The 14,495-nt window shown below is 55.0% G+C and overlaps 5 protein-coding genes across 5 annotated transcripts; 1 reads left to right on the forward strand and 4 right to left on the reverse strand.

The window, feature by feature from the left end:
* Nucleotides 1-300: 300 nt before the first annotated feature.
* On the forward strand, nucleotides 301-2,235 carry H6S33_004249 (uncharacterized protein; the record flags this gene model as incomplete). Its single annotated transcript, XM_044835964.1, has 1 exon — nucleotides 301-2,235. One exon carries the CDS (start codon nucleotides 301-303, stop codon nucleotides 2,233-2,235), a length of 1,935 nt encoding a protein of 644 aa, XP_044690987.1.
* A 3,131-nt stretch (nucleotides 2,236-5,366) lies between these two features.
* Nucleotides 5,367-7,270, reverse strand: H6S33_004250 (uncharacterized protein; the record flags this gene model as incomplete). Its single annotated transcript, XM_044835591.1, has 6 exons — nucleotides 5,367-5,700; nucleotides 5,837-6,360; nucleotides 6,426-6,578; nucleotides 6,706-6,864; nucleotides 6,950-7,030; nucleotides 7,100-7,270. 6 exons carry the CDS (start codon nucleotides 7,268-7,270, stop codon nucleotides 5,367-5,369), a joined length of 1,422 nt encoding a protein of 473 aa, XP_044690988.1.
* A 264-nt stretch (nucleotides 7,271-7,534) lies between these two features.
* Nucleotides 7,535-9,567, reverse strand: H6S33_004251 (uncharacterized protein; the record flags this gene model as incomplete). Its single annotated transcript, XM_044835592.1, has 3 exons — nucleotides 7,535-7,897; nucleotides 7,960-9,119; nucleotides 9,225-9,567. The coding sequence occupies 3 exons, from the start codon at nucleotides 9,565-9,567 to the stop codon at nucleotides 7,535-7,537; spliced, it is 1,866 nt and encodes a 621-aa protein (XP_044690989.1).
* A 615-nt stretch (nucleotides 9,568-10,182) lies between these two features.
* Nucleotides 10,183-10,939, reverse strand: H6S33_004252 (uncharacterized protein; the record flags this gene model as incomplete). Its single annotated transcript, XM_044835593.1, has 2 exons — nucleotides 10,183-10,672; nucleotides 10,782-10,939. 2 exons carry the CDS (start codon nucleotides 10,937-10,939, stop codon nucleotides 10,183-10,185), a joined length of 648 nt encoding a protein of 215 aa, XP_044690990.1.
* Nucleotides 10,940-12,644: 1,705 nt separating this feature from the next.
* Nucleotides 12,645-14,449, reverse strand: H6S33_004253 (uncharacterized protein; the record flags this gene model as incomplete). The annotated part of the gene is made up of 2 exons (XM_044835594.1): nucleotides 12,645-13,697; nucleotides 13,826-14,449. 2 exons carry the CDS (start codon nucleotides 14,447-14,449, stop codon nucleotides 12,645-12,647), a joined length of 1,677 nt encoding a protein of 558 aa, XP_044690991.1.
* Between the last annotated feature and the right edge of the window lie 46 nt (nucleotides 14,450-14,495).

Genomic DNA, 14,495 nt, shown 5'->3' on the forward strand with positions numbered 1-14,495 from the left:
CAAGGGCGGCCCTAGGACGAGTTATACAGGCGCAGGAGTAAGGACAGGAGCAAGAACAGGATCAGGATCAGGAACGGGAACAGGAACAGGAACAGGGGCAGGAGGATCGGCAAGGTCTTGGATTGTCAATCAGAGGGCCTCCTCCACGACCACTTCCCTGAGGGCTTCCGGCGTCACATCGGTTTATAACCCCACAGCTCCGCTCCCGCCCATACCGCAGGAAGAAGAGGAAGGAACATCGAGCTTGGGCTTGGACCGAGTAGAGGAAGTAGAAGAAGAAGAAGATACACAGGCATCATCATGCCCTCCGACAGCGGCGCGGCATCCTCGTCAGTCTCCCCAAAAGTCATCGTGCCGTCAGTCACGGTTATTGCACTTCTTGTTCTTATAACATTCATTGGCGCAGTGATCATCTTTATCCGTGCGTACAAGAAGCGACGGCAGAACCAAGCGGACGCCGAGAAGCAGGATGAGGAGGCAGCAAATGCCACCGCCGCAGCCGACACCAAGACTGGCAAGTATCGGCGGAGCGGCGCGAGTAGCAGCGTTGGCGGTGGTGGTGGTGGTGGTGGTGGAGGAGGCGGCGGTCGCGATGCGGAGGATGTGATCAGCCCGGTACCTCGCGCGGCGCACTCCCACCAGGAGGCACGGGACATTGTTGAGCAGGGCTTCCGCCGGAGCCGGCGGTCGGGCGACGACGGAGTTGAGCGGGGTGTGGTATTTGGGCAGGGCTACAGCGTGTGGAATGGGCCCGGGCAGCAGCAGCAGGACGAAGGTGCGGCGCCGGTCATTGGCAAGATTGAGCGCATCATGGGCAACCCGCTGTCAAACGACTTCTACACCGACCGTGCGAGTGGCAGCGGCCACTCGCGCAATAACAGCGCTGCAAAGGCAGCAGCAAAGGAGAAGAAGAGGGAGTCGAAGAGACACAGCTACCCCGTGGTCAACACGAAGAATGTACCGCTGAGGACATCTTCGGCGAGGCCGACCACGGCGCTGGAGCTGGACACGAACCTGTCGCCCGTGTCGCCGGACGAGACAGAGCTGTCGACTGCGCGCGACTTCTCGCCCTACAGCGGAGACAATGGCGTCTTCAAGTCGCTGTCACCGCCCCCAGCGGTACCAGCTGCCATTGCGCTGCGGTATCCGAACGTGACGGCCCTAGTGCGAGCGAACATCCCCGGCGAGTCGGCGTCGAAGCGGTCGTCGTTCCGCTCATCGCATCGGACGTCAAACCGGTTCTCGTACACGCAGCTGCACGACGGGACAAACCTCTCGGACCACATCTCGTCGCAGTACAGCCGCTCAAAGAAGGAGCAGAAGTCGCCGTCTCCCGTCCACATCGAGAACGTCAATACACCCGATCCCCTCCCAAGTCCGCCTGCCTGGGCGGCGTTTGGCGGGTTTGGCACCTCACGGAACTCGAAATCATCGTCTTCGCAGCCATCCAGGATCTCCACAATCTCCTCCGGTACCGACAAGTCCGCAGGGCAATCCGTCAAGAGCTACGGCCACGGTCACAGGCTCTCGTGGAACGGCAGGAGCGTCCTAGACCTCGACCCCGCCCCGCCACCCGTGCCCTCGAAACACTCAACACCCCCACCGCCACCCCCACCGCCTATCGTCCCCTCCTCCCCTACCCCCTCATCCCCCTCCCGTCCACTCCGCCGCAAGGACAGAAACATCCCCATCGAGCCCACCTCACCACCAAAGTTCGCAACAGCCCCAAGAGTCCGCACATCCGCCTTCGGGCCCTCCCGCCAAAAGAACTACCCGCAGCTCCCGCCCATCCCTCCAGACCCAGAAGACGTCGCCAGCGGCCAGCTGTTCCTGCCAACGCTCATGTCCCGCTCCGGGTCGAACTCAAAGATGTCGGTCCTCTCAGTGCCATCCACAATCTCGTCGTTAAACACCATCAACACCATCACCCGCTCCACAACAGGGCTCTCGCCCACGCCCGCGCGCCAGTATACACCGCGCAACACGCCAGAGCCGTTGGCGGTGGTGCCGGACAGGAGGAGTATTGGTGCGAGCACGATACTGACGGAGACGAGCGAGACGTCGAATATGACGGCGGCGGAGCTCGAGCTGGAGATGAGGAAGATTAGGGATCGGGCGAAGAGGGCGTCGGAGGAGAGGAGAGGCAGTAGGATGAGGCATGAGCAGAGTTGGTTGGCGGAGGAGGAGGCGGAGAGTTCGAGGCGGGGCCCGGGGGTCGGGCATCGCTTCTTTTGAGGATTGAGTATTGAGTACACGCACATATGATATTGGTTTCTCGTTTTGGTTTTGGCATGTGGTTTTCGTTGTTAAAAATTTTATGGGGGTTATTATTAACTGGGCGATTCTATTTCTATCTGCATCTGTGGTAGCGGTAGCGGGTGTTTTTTTCTTTTTCATTTCTTTTTACTTATTTTCTTCTCTCAATTTTCATGGCTGGTTGGGGGATGCATTTCTCTTCTCTTCTTTTCTTTCAATTCTTTGTATATATTTATTTCTTCTTCGGCGGGGCGCATCTAGGATGGGCAGATTTTTTTTTTTTTTTTTTTTTATTTCCTTAGTGGCTAGTGTTTATTTTCTTTCCTCTTTTATGCATCATTATCATGGGTCAAAAATCACCTACTTTTCATACTTCTTGCTCGAGCGCATTCTGTCTGTTTTTGTATGCATATTTATCACAGCGACCTGGTGTTTTTGGATTGTAGTGTGTGTCTGTTAGGGGGGTTAAGTACATGTAGTAGCAGCGTACACTCGTTTCTCTCTCTCTTTATGTCTTTTTTGTCTATCATAGCATTCTTATAGGAGGAGGGGGGCGCTGGTTGGTCTGTGTGGTCGTGGTTGATCTCTCTCTATAGCTAGCTAGCTAGTACGTACATCATTATCATTATCAGAGACGAATAAAAACACACTAAACAGATACTGGGGTGTTCCTTGGTGTTGCGCACTTTTTGGAGGTTGTTTTGATCAGCTATTGCGTACTCTGAACATCCCTTCGCAGATTAGCCAACTAGCTCTATGTAGTCAATGAGCTACTACATGTAGTAGTGAGGGGATATGCTCGACATTACTACCACCACCATGGCTGGCCAGGGTCGGCGATGTTTCCATTCGCGAAATCACGTGCGCTAGATCCTATCTGCTTAGCTATATCTAGCCTAACCCCCCTTAACCATAAGATATTGAATGAAGCCTCTCTCTTTTTTTTGTGTCGTCGTCGTCGTCGTTGTTGTTGTTGTTGTTGCTGGCGGGCGTGTGGTAGATAGCGTAGTAAGAGGCAAGGTTTATTAATCTATTTAGACGTTCCACGTACGCCCTTGCAAACACGGGATGCCATGGACCGGGGAGGGGCGCTCGTTATATAAAACTGCATATACTTGTATAGATCGATACCATAGAGCTATTGCGTCTTCAGGGCCAAGGTATCGGTGAAGAGAGATAGAGAGTACCTAAGGTACTATACTATAGTAGTAATTGAGGTTGGGGAGTTTTTTTTTTGGGGGGGGGGGGGGGATGGTTGATGGTGCGTCATGGACCATCACTCGCAGGCTGTTTCCGGATGCGGGATAGCTGCGTACTGGGCTTCCCGGCACCCGTCGGAAGGGGTCAGTGATAGAAATACCTACTGTGCCGGCGGCAACGGAGCACAGGTAATATCCGAGTATTAAGGTACATAGGCGAGAAGCGAAACAGGGCGTTTCAGTTTTTGAGGTAGAGTAGCTCGGTAAGGTATAGTTGTACCTACTCTATCTTGCCGCTGTTGTCGAGATTAAGGCGCGGGCCCTATTGTGGTCATGCTCAGGGGCAGCTTAATTCTTGGACCTCGGGAGCGCGGTGGGTATGTAAGGGACCCACCACCGTCCCTGGTAGAGAGTTACATAATAGATGGCGAAAGGGTGGTTGTGGGGACGTCTGTGTGCGCTGTGTATCGAGTAGTCGATCGGGTTCCTGCGTAGGGGATGGGGATTGCCTGTTTCGTTTATCGGACGGTAAACTGAGATATTAATCCTGGAATTTGGAGTCCGGGAGATAAGATAAGGCTAATAATTGATGGTAGAGGGGAACATGGGCATAGGTGATTAATTGGGAAGGGAAGGGATCTTAGCTTTAAGCGTAAGGAGATATCGTACCCGCGATATTACAGAATATTTTGATGGGGAGAAGCCCACGTGTACTAATAGCAATCAGGTGGTAGAATAGAGTTCTGTAGCCAATGTCTGGTATGATGGTAAACTAGAGACGTTTGGAGGTACAGCGATAGCTTGCTATAAGGTACCTTCTACAGGGGTAATCGCTCTATAAGGGTAGTATTTCTCGGTCCTTTTTGCCCGGCTTTCAGCGCTGGCACCCTTTATATAAGGGTAATCTCTCTATAACGGTACCAAACTCCGGTCCCGAGCGTACCCTTATAGAAAGCTTTCGTTTTAGAAGTATTCTGCCTCTTCTGGGGAGACGTCAACGAAGCGGAATTCTCGTTCACTACATGTATGTAGTGCATGGATGGACAAGGTAACAGTTTTGAGAACCAGAGATGGTGACTCGTGAGAATTGAGTACACGACCCTCTTCGTTCTAGTGTGGCTTCGTGGTCATAAACATACCAAAACATCCGGAACATACAGCAGAAATAGACTGCAAGGACGTGGGGTTTGGAATTGATTGTTTTTTATTTTTGTTTCTTGTGCTTTGCACTAGTAGTGGACCGCGAGTTGTATTTTGGATTATATATATAGGTATCAATCAAGTGTGCAATAATTGTGGAAGGCCTTCCACGGGGGGGGTCCTTCGGCCCCCGTCCTCCTCTTTCTGTCAGTAAAGTCGAGCCCCGATACATATTAGACAAGCTGCGAGGAATGTGTTTCCACTGAACACTTAACATACCGGTTGGAACTGAATAGCTTAGGGTAATATCACTTACCACTACACACAACTTTAGGAGTTCGGATTCAGAGCAGATGGCACTCTAGTTCTGTGGTTATTTCGAGTACATTCAGACAGTTCTGACTACATCCAGATCTCCCCCAAAGTCGGAAACAACCGGGAGACTAAGAGGAACTCTCCTCTCATGGTTATCTACCGTCTGTCTTGTCTGCAGTTGATGATGCTCCAAGCAGACATGAAATTCTATAGTTCAAAGTTCAGAATGATGAAAGAACTAAAAACGCAGCCAGACAAATGATTGGACGGCCGTTGAAAAACATCCTGAATAAATCATCAACGGCAGCGGGATATTTTCATCCAGTATTCGACTATGTATATACTCACCAAATAAACCAAAATAAAAACCAAAGAACCAAAGAAAAGAGAGAGAGAAAAAAAAAGGGAGAAAAAGCCCCAAAAGTACCCGCTAACAAACCAACACTCCGCCTTTCTCTACAACGAATCCAAATACGTCTCAAACCTCTTATCCTCCTCCTGAATCGCCTCCTTCGTCAGCTCCCTCGGCAGCGCAAACATCGCCAAACACCCGGCTATAATACACAAACACCCCGTGATGATGAACGGCGCCCGCAGGCCCCAATCGCCCTCGAATCCGCCGCAGGCCGCAATCACCATATTGAAGGTGTAGGTGCCGATGAAGCCACCGCACTTGCCGCACGCCGCCGCGATGCCGTAGAACTTGCCACGCACGCAGGTGGCGGGCGATTTTGCGGAGAGGAGCCCGATGTTGTTGCCGGGCCCGAATTCGCCGAGGGAGATGAAGAGCCTGGATGGAGAGTGCCTGTTAGCTGCTGCAATTATCATTACCCCCCCTTGTATGTAGTCTAGCTGTGCTAATCAAACCGGCCCAAGCACGACTAGCTACGGGGGGCTCACAGGAGAATATCTCTGAGAAGCCTTACCCATATAGCACAATCAGCCCCGCCGCATTCCCCTTCAGCGTGCTCCACGCCGCCGCAATCACGCCGCCGACAACCGCCTGCGCCCACACCCCCGCCGCCAACCCCCTCTGCGCCCCAAAGCGCTCACTAAACCACGCCCCCGCCACACTCCCCGGTATCAGAAACAGCTGAATGCACGCCGTGAGCCCAAACACCTTCAGCAGCGACGTCTCGCCCAGCACCGTCTTGACGATGAACGAGCTGTACAGCGAGAACGAGAACGACGACAGGTTGTAGATGAACCACACGCCGCTGCACGTCAGCAGCGGCCGCCAGTAGTAGCGCATGAGCACCCTGAACGGGACTGTGCGGTCGCGAAGCGCGTGCTGCTGCGACTGCTCGTTCTCGGGGATCAGCAGGCGGATGAAGAAGATGAGGAAGGGGAAGAGCGCGCCGAGGCCGAGGGCCACGCGCCAGACGCGGTGCAGATCGGTGCCGTAGGCGGCGAGGAGGATCACGGGCATGACGGCGGCGAATTGGAGGCCCTGGCAAAAAGGAGTTAGTATTCGACCGAGTGATACTTCGTGATGCAGCGCCCAGTAGAACTTACGAGCCCGATGTGGGTGTTGGTAAAGATGATAAAGATGAAATCACGGCCTTTCTTGCGCTGGGCGGAGGACTCGGCGCAGGCGACGGAGCCCGAGGGGTATTCACCGCCGATGCCGATGCCGAGGAAGAAGCGCCATACCATCAGTGCTTGGATCTGCACATCACAAGATATCAACCACCACTCTTCCCTCTCCAAAAAAAAAAAAAAGAAGTCCAAATGGATACAGAATATAAAACCAAACAAAAGAAAGCAGAAAGGGAAGGAAGGAGAGAAAACTCACAACCCCCACCGGCCCGGGCGTCACTCCAATTGCCGTCGCCGACATGATACTGCACACCACCAGGAAGCCACTCGAGATCAGCATCCCCATCTTCCTCGACCACCGGTCCACAATAAAGCCAAACGACAGCTGGCCCAGCACAATCCCCGCGAACCCAATCTATCATCATCTCAGTCAATCACACTTCACTACAAGTTTTTGCCAAGCCAAGCCAAGTGGGGGCGGGGTCAATGATCAAACATACAGAAGTCACAATCCTCGACTTGTCCGGCGTATAGTGCTCCGGCCAGGCCACAGCCAGAATCGTGTTTACGGCACCAATGATCTGATTTCATCCCCACACCAGGTTAGGGTTTTCCCCCCATTTAGTGAGCAAAAAAGAGGTAACTCATACTCCATTCAGATATCCGTCTGAGAAGAGGCCAGCGCCGCAGGCCATGATGGCGACGTTTGTGGACGTCTTGTCCGCCTTTGCAATTTCTGGGTCTGATGGTGCGGACTGCTCGGTCTGCTCGGCTGGGAGCAGCTCTATAGAGGTGCTGGCGGGCTTGGGTTTGGTGCTCATTGTTTTTGTCAGCTGTGGGGTTGTGGGTTTTGTTTGGGGAGAAGGGGAAAAGTATTTTCTGTGGGGGAGTGGAGTGGAGTGGAGTGGATTTGGGGGAAAGAAGCTTTATGGGTGGCGAGGTTCTGTTTCTTCCTGCTTTAGTTGATGATGAGCCAATGACCGCACGCTAGTATTTCGTAAATCTACTTCAACTCCAAGTAAAACACAACCAGCTAGCTACAAACAGAAACCTTTATATGCCATCCCCCTATCCTATCCCCCTTCCTAAACCAGATAGCTCACGACAGCCATCAAAGCCACCACCGACCACCCAAACACCACCACCAGTATGGCCAGCACAAACGCCGCCAGGTGCCTCTGGTCAGGCCCATACAGGCTCCACACCACGCCCGCAATCACGCTCAGCGACAGCGGCACCACGCCCGCGAGAACAACCTTGTCCGCCCGCCACGCCTCGACAAACTCGAGCGCATAGCGGTCCTCGTCGAGCGAGAGGCGGTGCGCCCACTCGACCCAGTGCCGCTCGCCCGTGCACTTGTACGGGTGGAGGTAGCACTCCAGGAGCCTGGTAGGCGAGTGCGTCGGCCCCTGGAAGGTCGACGAGACGTGACGTTCTGCGCGGTGATACTGTTGCACAACCATGAGCATCTCCTCGTATATGGGGGAAATGATTACGAATCGTGACATACCTCGACAACCGCAATGCGCCTCAACCCCCTCAGCGACAACGCCCGCCGCCAGAACCCGCGGAGCGAATTATAGCGGGCACGCATCTGCAGGAGCAGCTCCGCATCGTCAAAGTCGTCGTCGACGCCGTTCGGTAGCGCCAAGCGCGCGATACGCGGGTCGCGCGAGCGCCGGTGGCCATACACGCAGAGCACCAGCACGCACTCGTTGACGAGCTGCTGCAGCGTCACGGCGGGCGCATAGAGGTCTGCGTGCTGCGGGGTGCGGCAGCGGCTGCTGCCCGCGGTGCCGCCGCCGAGGATGTGGCGCGGCGAGAAGCGCGACGTCCATTGGTTGATGCTGGATGTGATGGAGCTGGTGACGGAGGGGGTGCGCGGCGGGTGGTGGTGGGCGGCGGCGGCGGGGATGGTGGGCACGGGCGGGAGGGCGTGCGTGTAGGACGCTGATTCGGTGAAGATGGAGCTGTGCGGTGCGCCGGGGCGCTGTAGCGGTAGCGGTAGATCGATGTTCAGCCACGAGCTCTGGCCCTGCCCGCCGTTCGTGCACGCCGACTGCTCCGACCCCTGCCTCGCCGGCCCCGCCAGCGGCGAGCTATTACTCGGCTGGAACTGCGCCACCTGCGTCGCAATGGACGGGAACCGCTTCTCCTTTTCCTTCTTGTTCTTGCGCTTCTTCCGCCTCACCGCCTCTTCCCTCTCTGCCCGCCGCAGCGCCCTCTCTGCAGACGCAAACAGCTCTTCGCAATTCCCTACCCCCGCCTCACCCACCAGCTCACCCCGCAGCGCCAGTGCTTCCTCCGCTGGAAACCGCGCCGTCGTGCTAGTGCGCACGAAGCCCTGCTGTTGGCTGTCGTAGATGTACATATTCTCCTCCTGGCCGCTTGTGCCGCGGGATAGTAGCTGCTGCACGGGCTTGATGCGGTGGTAGGCTTTTACTTCGCTGTCGGGGGCGGTTGTGGAGAGAGAGGTCGTGGCTGTGGGCGTGGGCGTGACGCGGTAGAGCGTGGTGACGTCGATGGCCGCCGGGCTGCCGCCGAGGGGCTTGAAGATGCTGTTGGCGCGGATGGCATAGCCGGTGAAGGGTGCTGTGGGGGTGATGCTGATGGGGAGGGTTGTGGTCGTGGGGCGGAGGATGGCATCGGTGTGGAGGGTGTAGAGGGCGCCTGTGGAGAGGGGGGGGGGGTGTTAGTTGGGTTGTGTATCTATGTGTGGGTAAGAGAGATATGGGGGTTATAGATGGTAATGACTAGACTGCGATATGTACTTACCATTGACATACATCTCCACCCCGCCCTTCTCCTCCTCCCCATTCCCCATCCCTCCATTCCCCGCCAGCATACCCTCCTCCCCCTCCCCCTCCCCCTCCTCTTCTCCTACTGTTGGCTTCCCCGAAACCTGAACCGTCTGTATCATCCCCGCGCCCACACTCCTAAACCCCACGCCCGCCGCCTCCTGCGGCGTCGTGAACGAACCCACCTCCGAGAACGACGACCGCCGTCTGAAGCCCATTGAGTGATGGCGGGAGACGGGGGTGAGAGGGCCGAGGGTGGTGTCTTCGTCCTCGATATCTACACAAGAGGGTAATTGTGTGGCTATATTATTGCTGTCCATTGCGGTGGTGTTGGTGTTGGGGTAGAGTGTACTAGAAGGGACTTTGGGTGAGCTCAGAGCAGAGGGAGGGCTGGTGTTTTGTTAGTTGTAGAAGCTCCTCCTTTTTTGATATGGCTGTGGGGGTGTAACAAAGAAAGAAGCTGTAATCTGAAACTGGGGGCGCCACAGGGGCGGGCTGTTGGGTTGGGGGACAAGAGGGAGTCAAGGTTTGGGGTCGGTGATATTGTTTCACGTTTCATGGCGGGGGATGTCACATGTGTTTCTGTCTGCCAGGGCCCGGATGGGGGATTATTGCCCGGGTGAAACTGGGAAGAAGAAGAAGAAGGAGTGGAATTACAGCTTTTAGCTTTTAAGAAGAATAGTAAGCAAACAATTTTTTTTATTTGCTAGCTGGTGGTGGCTAGCTAGCTAGAGTTGCTGTTGCTGTTGCTGTTGCTGGCCCTATGATATGATCCGCATGCCTAAACGCTATAAGCTACAAATTAATGCCCGTCCGCATCACCAACTATCACCCGTCCCCAAACAGCCACCAGCCAGCCAGACAGCCAGTCAGAGAAGAAAAAATGAACACTACCTACTAAAGAAACCCCCCCCCCCCCCCCCCCACACACACCCCTAATCCTTCGTCAACCTCGCCTCAATCCTCTCCTTCTCCTTCCTCCTCGCCTCCTCAATCTCCTCCTTCGTCGCATCATACCCCACAATCCCCGTCTGATTAAACGGGTTCTCGGGACTCTTCTCAAACTCCTTCCTAATCAACTCCTTCATCTGGTTCAACCTGAGCCCCTTGTGCTCCTCCCTCACTTCGGGTAGTCTCCGCTCCTCATACGCCGCATACGCCGCCTTGAACCTCCTCTCGGGGTGTCTGTCAACCGCCACCTTGGCCGCATCGGTCGTAAGCGATAAAGCGTCGAGCGCATCGTCGATTCCAGATGCGTTGAGAGACGCCAGTGCACCGTCCAAGCCGCCGCCGCGAGTGCGCTTCTCGGGCGCTTTGGACTTGGTCTTGGGTTTTGAGGGGAGCGAGGCCTCTTCTTCGGCGAGGGCGGCGGCGGCGGCGGCTTTGCGAGTGGCGGCTTCGCGCTTTTTGGCTTCGGCAGCTTCTCTGGTTGGTTCACGCTCTACATCAGCATCCACTCTCTCACATACATTCCCTCGCTCTCTTTGAACAAGGGGGCAGGGGGAGGAGAGAGGGGGGGGGGGGGGGGAGTTACTTCTTCCCACTATCCTTCGACCCCTTGCTCCACTCCTCGTCCTCCACGGCCGCACGCTTCGCGGTCTCGGCGCCTACTTTGGCGGCGGCCTTGTCGGCTTTGCGGGCCTGGCCGAGCGCCTTCTTGGAGTTCTCGGGCTGCTGCTTCTTTGGTCCCATTGTTGCTTGTTGCTATTTGTTTTTTGCCGTTTGCCTGTGTTTGTAGGTATGTGGGGTTTGTAGAAGGTATGAGGTATGTAGGTGGGTTTGTGGAGGCAGGTGGGTTGAGAGGAGGGGCCGTCTTTATCCCTGTGCTGCTGCTGCGGATTGCCCCATGTTCACTCACGTCATTAGTGAAACCCTAACCCTGGTCAATGATTGGGATGTGGCTTTTGGTGGGATACAGCGTTTCCCTGTAGGTACAGTAGCCGAGCATTCACCTACAAATATTCCCCGGCTGCGGGCTGAGTGCCAAACTTGTTATGGTGGAGGTCCTCTCTGCTTGGTATATTGTGTGCTCGGAAAGACTGCAACACTAATGGGGTTTTCAAGGGATTGTTGATCGATGTTTCGCCATCTGAGGTCTGTCGGGTGAAGGAAGATAAGAGCGATGATGATCATATCAAGTCAGTGGCCGCAGCTTCACTTTATAGGCATCTCAAAGCTACAGATCACATAGATATACCTCACCGGTTATAACCGCAACGTGTCTCAACACCTATATATCCCTCTAACCTGCCCCACAGCGTTTAGAGACTTGTGGCGGTGTTATCGTTACCACATGCACACTGGACTTCCCCGAATGTCGGAGCCAGAGAGCTCATCTGTAGAGTTATGCGGCTTGAAAAGCCACAAGGCCATATACACCGGGCCGGAGGTGTCGCACCTGCTAGGGCAGGACGTTGCGGCGCCTGAAACATCACTTTTTCCTATGACATGTATGCAAATAGTAGAATGGATACATATATAATGAGAGTAAAGAAATCTCCCCCGCTGATACATATGGTTTTGAACAGCTTTGTCTAGCATTCTGTAAAAAAAAGATGTTTTTTTTTTTTTTTTGGCATGTGGGGGTGGGTGGATATTGAATTTAATAATTATTCAGAGACCGGTTAGTCCTGGCTGACGATTCTGATCGATGCCATCTTGGTATGTACGTATGGGGCCTTGAGTGGTTCGGTCAGCGCAGATCCTTCAGAACGATAGGTGAAATGACCCATAGAACTGTCGACATCACCAGTAATTCCTTCATCGATTCTGATCCGGCGGTTCACGGACTTGGCACTTCATCGAGTCTGACTTGGTACTGGTTTGGCACTAATCGTGTGGTATAATCCGGTTAGAAACTAGTAGTATTATTATCCCAACAACAGGGACATCCGGGCCTGGCCAGCTTACTGGTAGCTAGTATTGTAGTGATTTCTTACAATACTACGGTACACCATGTAGTTAGGCCAGGTACTTGTGTGGGTAGTTAACCCCCCCACATGCCAAACACTGCATCCAATATGAGCACTAGTATATTCACGATTCCACTTCCAAACAACTACTAATTGAAGAACCGTGCCAAATCGTGTTTGTACATTTCCAAGTTTATGTAGCCTGGGTTATGTTAGGTATCTAGATTACAGTAACAGGCAACAAGAGAGGGAAAAGAAACCCAGAGAACTCAGCAAGAAAAAGAGAGAGAAAAGGCACATTAAAAACGCACATTAAAACCCATGAGGAAATAGTATATCACCAAACGCCCAAAACAGCACAAAAACACAAGCACACTCAAAACGCACTCTCAAAAAGCACACTCAAAGCACACTCAACCCCCCACAAAAAAAAAACCGCCTCAAAACCAAACCAAGGCCACTCATGACCGTGTCCATTAAATTCGCTAAAAAGCCCTCTGCCCCACCCCCCTCACACCACTCAAATTGACCACCCTCCCCCCACCACCCATCCCCCCCCCGGCGCCCATGGCCGCAAACGGATTCACCGTCATCGCGCCCCCATTGCCCTCCTCAGACCCGCTCTCCTCGCCCTCGGCCTTCCACCTACTGCTATTATATATCTCTGCCACTGCCGGAAACGCCCCGGACCGTCCCAACACAATCAGCGGCCCCGTCGCCTGCCTGGCAATGTAGCCCTTTATAAACCCCTGGTCACACAGGCTGACGATCGCGCTCTCGACATCAATCATATTGACCTTGAGCCCAAAGTACCCACCTTCATCCGCGCCCTCCCCGTCCTCCTCCCCGTCATCATCCTCATCAGTATCCTCCTCCTCCGCACCCAGAAACAACGGATTCCCCCCCTTCCCAGCCCCCTGCTCCTCCCCAGGGGTTCGATGCAAAAACCTCACCAGCACCAAAATCTGCCACATCCCCACCGTCGGCGGCGCCGCCTTCGCGCCCTCGGCAACCTGTGCAGCCGACAGCATGGGCGGCCTCGTAATCAGCCACGTGCGCCTAATCAGCCCGCGCCACAGCAGGATCTGGCATCTGTTTCTTAGCGCCAGATACAGCTCCCTGCGGATCCACCACTGGCGGCGCCACGTTTCCGGCCCTTCGTCGCCGAGGGCGTGGCGGAAGCCGCGGAAGTCGCCGAGGCGGATGGCGCGGCAGATAGGGTAGAACATTTGCGCGAGGCCGTGGGCCTCGGGGCGGGCCAGGAGGGACTCCGACGGGAATTTGCCCAGGATGAGGGCAGAGGTGATCATGTAGAGGAGGAGGAGGCGGCGCTGGGAGATGTCGGCGGGGCGCGTGAGGTTGTAGGAGGTTGTGAGGGTGCTGAGGGCGGTGGTGAAGTGGGCGTTGAAGAAGTGGTGGCGGCCGAGGTAGTAGGTGTAGGCGCAGCGGTCGGATTTGGGGTAGAGGTGGAGGTAGGAGGGGATCGAGGCGGCGTTGATGTTTGTGTGGATTGTTGCGCAGAGGCGGATTTGGTTCAGCTGTGGGGGGTCAGGAAGTGGTTAGTATACATGGTATATATAATATATATAAATATAGCTATTCAGTAGAGATATAGAAAGAGAGGAACAGAAGAAGAAGAAGAAGAAGAAGAAGAAGAAGAACGCACCTTGAAATACAGCTTAAACAGTAAATTCGCAATCCTCAGCGTCGCCGCCTTCTTCCCCAACGTCTGCATCGTCGGCGCCCCCGACGCCAGCGTCCTCTCCCCCAACGTCGAATTAAACGTCCTCAGCAGCACATTCATCGCCGCATGCGAGCATCCAAACCTCGGATCCCCAATCTGCGCATCAATCCTCAACGCCGCGCTCGTCAGCAGCGCCGCCGTTCCCTTCACCAGCGGAATCAGCACCCCGCCCTGCGGCGAATTGAACGCCGGATTGATCGCGCCCATGTACGTCTTCAAGCTGCTATGCCAGGCGCGCGACGTCCCCGTGTCGTACAGCACCGCGGGGTCCAGGTTGAGCACGTACTTGAGGTAGGCCGCGACCAGCTCGGTGAAGCCCATCCATTCGTCGCCGATGATCTTGTCGGTGCGGGATTGCAGGGCGGAGGGGTTGCTGCTGAGCTCGGAGCGCAGCGAGAGCATGAGGTCATTCTGGAGGACGTAGAAGGGGTCGGCGCAGAGGAGGCTGGCCAGGAGCGGGGCGTTGCGGGAGGTGCGCGCGTCCGAGACGGTCTGGAGGAAGTGCGTGAGGAGCGCGAGGTTGTTGGAGCGCGTGAAGGACGACATTGGGAGCTCTCTGGAGCTGTGGTGAGTGCGTGGGATTGCTATAGTA

This window comes from Morchella sextelata, assembly GCF_020137385.1.
Source record: "Morchella sextelata strain SCLS chromosome Unknown scls_17, whole genome shotgun sequence".
In the NCBI taxonomy this organism is placed as follows: domain Eukaryota; kingdom Fungi; phylum Ascomycota; class Pezizomycetes; order Pezizales; family Morchellaceae; genus Morchella; species Morchella sextelata.